Source organism: Aplysia californica, unplaced genomic scaffold (assembly GCF_000002075.1).
Source record: "Aplysia californica isolate F4 #8 unplaced genomic scaffold, AplCal3.0 scaffold01114, whole genome shotgun sequence".
Classification (NCBI taxonomy): Eukaryota; Metazoa; Mollusca; class Gastropoda; order Aplysiida; family Aplysiidae; genus Aplysia; species Aplysia californica.
Window position 1 is genome coordinate 150,358 of NW_004798384.1, and position 3,817 is coordinate 154,174.

The following is a 3,817-nucleotide window of genomic DNA, read 5'->3' on the forward strand; positions in this document are numbered from 1 at the left end:
ATACACACGCACACACACACACACACACACACACACACAGCCACACACACACACACACGCGTCGCGCGCGCGTAAACACTTAAATTATATGATAGCGAATCTATGGCAAAAAATTAAATTGTGGTACAATGAAAAGTCGACGTCCTTGAGTAAAATCAAGGTTATCCAAGAGACAGTAACTTGGATTGCATTGTACAGTTCCGATAAAATCCCACCAAACCTAAAAAAAAGGAGAATGTTTCTTATCAAACTCCCAAAATGACCCAAGTCAAAATAAAACTATGTTATTACTTAGATTCTAAGCAGAGCGATCCGTACACCCGTCCCACCCGCTTCCACCTTTGCTAACTATATACCCCAAGTTACCAGCAGAGCAAACAGCAATGCCCCCATGCAATACCAGGTGCACACAACCCATTTACTGACATTATTATCATTTGAAGTCATTTTTAGTAGGATTTGACCAACATGTGTCAAAATGGCAGCTTTTGGTCCCCCAAGAAGGAACATCCTAGCAAGTCCCGACGGATTAAATAATAGAACAGATGTATCAGGGACAATGTACACTGGGTATTGATATTCAGCGCGCCTCTTTCCTCACAGTTTTAGGGTTTGTTTTAGTTTTAGTACGAGTTTTGGGTCGCTTACAAAACAATTCGGTTGTAATAAGTGTAGAAAATTAGAGATGTTGCTATAACGAAACTAACTTAAAGAGACAAGAAGAGGTTTTAGAGTTAGTAAGAGTTTAACGGCGCTCGCAACTGCATAAGGTCATATGAGAAGAGAGAGAGAGAGAGAAAAGAATGACAAGACATGTATTTGATAGGAAGACAGGAGCGAACCACTCCATATCTCCCCCGTATACTTAGTAAAGTTAACGAAGAAGGAATGAATACAAAGAAACAAATACTATTATTATTCAGCCTTCACTCGGATTCAAACCCTAAACTTCCGCGTGCGAACGTTAGCCAAGTTTACCAGGACGTGCGTCAGAGGTCAGTCGGCCTCTCTGATCACTCACAGTTACGTGAGTAGACAAGTGGACACATTCCCACACAGAGGTACAGCCCGGCTTGTCTAACTCCTTACCTCATGGCTCGTCATATACGACCGGCCGCGCACGCACGCACGACCAATAGCTCACTGAATGGACATGATGAAGGGGTATGGCAACTAAAGATGATACATTAGTGACACTGTTGCAGAGAACGAAACTGAAAAATAAATCTGAATAATAAAGCAGTTTTGTTTGAGGAATTTATTGGGAACTCCAACATAATGTTATTTTTGATAGTTATGATCGAGAAGCCGTAGAAAATAGATATTTGCTAGATTAAGACCGGATCATATTATTATGTACACACATTTCTTGATTTTGAGTGAAATAATGTGACAATTTGTTTTTGTTTTGGTGATTATTCCCCCCTGTTTAGAAGTATACACACCACTATAAGTTGCCCTTATCTTTAGACATTACGTTTAGCGTGTAACGCCCAGGAAGACTGTGCAGAGAGCCTGCATGCTTAATTCTAATTTTTAAAGATGGATATGTCTCTTTTAAATGTTCAAAATATAATGATAAACTCTTTTCATTCAAAGTTGTTTCCATTGGGCATAGCAGAAGCCCCAGGTCATCTAAACCTTTATTTTCTCTGTTTCTCCCGGGAACTATTCTCCTGTAAATATGTATTGACCATCGTCAGGCGTTGTAGAACGAAACTGACTAGTTGCGTGTAACCTCGCTGGACTTCTGAAGGGTATAAATATAGGCCCAGATCCTCGAGAAAGGACATCACTCTCCAGTCTGATCACTGTCAAAGCTTCACAGTCCCACGGATCATCCCGCAACTCTAGGTAAGAAAAGCTAATATTTTTTTCTCTCTATTGCTCAGTGCTTTGAGAGCTTGTGAAACTACGGTTTCTTATAGCTCATGTTACTTTTTTACTGACTGTTAAAAAAAAAAAGATCAACCGACAGTCTGTACTAAAGCACATTCTTAACTATTCATCTTGCATTTAGAGAAAAATATTGCAACGGATATTGATCCTTAACAGGAAAGTGAAAAGACACGGAAAAACGTCATGAAGTCAGACCAGGAAAAAAGAAAAGTGGAAAGTGTTTGTCAGTGGCATATTATACCCTGGCCAGAGTGAGAAAGCCAATGATTAGGATGACCGATATATACGTTGTTAGTAATCTTGCATTACTAGTCAGGTGGACGTCTTTTATTATCATAATTTCCAATAATAAAATGGCAATGGCTTTAGAAGTGATTGAACATAATATTGTGAAAGTCCCTCTCTTTTGAAACGTTTGGTAAAACTTTATCTTTTTATTTGGAAACAAGTTATCAATATCTTTTAAATGGTATTAGACAATTCTAATCATAGTTTTGTGTTCTAGTAACACAGCATCTGGCAACTTATGACATTTGTTATATGAATCCAGCTAGTGTGCGCACACAGAGACTCAACATCTTAAAAGTTCTCAAGATAGACAGACATTTTTGAACAAAAAACATCGGGCAATGTACTCTGTGTATCAATGTACTACCTCAGTATTACAAAATTCTCTATAAACGTTGAGGTGCTTTTGAGTTATTAAAACCATGGTGTTCGAAAACAAGTGTTCTATCTGCTCTATCAAAATCGTAAGATTATTCCAAGTCGTTATCCAGATATTCAAATAGCCTTCGAAAAAGCTTGACATGTTATGAAACCCACATTTTTGTAACATCAAATTGATCCAAACTAGGTACTGAGAAGATAGAACTTCCTTATTCTTGCTCATGCATAAGTACATGAATTAATGCAGGCATCAATACTCACTAATGAAAAATGATTATACAAACACAAAAAGACTCGCACACATGTATATATACACGTACACCTACGGGCCCAGTGAGAGAGACAGAGAAACCCACATTTTTGTAACATCAAATTTATCAAAACTAGGTACTGAGAAGTACTTTGTTATTCTGAGGTAGAAAGTAGTCAACCCCCCCACCCCCCAGAATATCCCTAGATGAAGTACAACGAAATAGTCAGTCTCAACTTAGGTTCAAAATTCGAACTGCCGCGTAATGATATTAAGGGAATTTTCAGAGTGTACACCTATTGAAATTAATATTTTCTCCTCATCAGCAATGGCCTCTTTCACCTCCCTCTGCCTGGTCGTCCTCGTCGCCTCATGCCTTGTGGCTGACACTCTGGCCTTGGGCTACGGTTTAGGAATGAAGGGAATGTACGGAGGTCTGGGAATGTACGGAGGCATGGGAATGTACGGAGGTATGGGCATGTACGGAGGTATGGGAATGTACGGTATGGGAATGCCCTTCTACGGCGGATACGGATACGGAATGGGATACCCCATGATGGGAGGTCTCGGCATGTACGGAAAATACTACTGTAAGTACTGCACAGTTATCTGTCTGATTGTGAGAGCTGCTAAATTATGTGAATGATTATTTAAATAATATTTTGTTATGTCTTTCTTTCTTCTTGACTTCCCGTTTATCTTCTTCAACTGCCTCCATTTTTCTAGTAGTACTTTGAATCTAACACTCTAATCTGTTGATGCTCTTCGCCATATCCTCATCACCCTTCTTCTTCTCCCGACGTCTTCATCTCTTCTTCCTTCTCTCTCCCTCCCCTTCTCACCCCCCCCCTTCTCCCCTCTTCCCTTCCTTTCTATTTACCTCTCATCACATTCTTTCCATTCCCTACCCCTCTACCTCAGTCGAAGCTTTTTCCTCCCCATCGAACTTGTTATGTTGTCCTCCTTCTTCTTCTCCCCCGCCCCCATCCTCTCAACCTC

The 3,817-nt window shown here is 39.9% G+C and overlaps 1 protein-coding gene across 1 annotated transcript in view; it reads left to right on the forward strand.

Annotated features, from left to right (window-relative positions):
• Positions 1–1,768: 1,768 nt before the first annotated feature.
• LOC101853511 (neuropeptide-like protein 28) overlaps positions 1,769–3,817 on the forward strand; it is a 3,655-nt gene continuing 1,606 nt past the window's right edge. The window contains exons 1-2 of the mRNA XM_005111753.3: positions 1,769–1,854; positions 3,145–3,408. Coding sequence (XP_005111810.2) covers positions 3,147–3,408 — 262 coding nt within the window. The 5' untranslated portion in view covers positions 1,769–1,854; positions 3,145–3,146. The remainder of the gene's footprint in view (positions 1,855–3,144; positions 3,409–3,817) is intronic.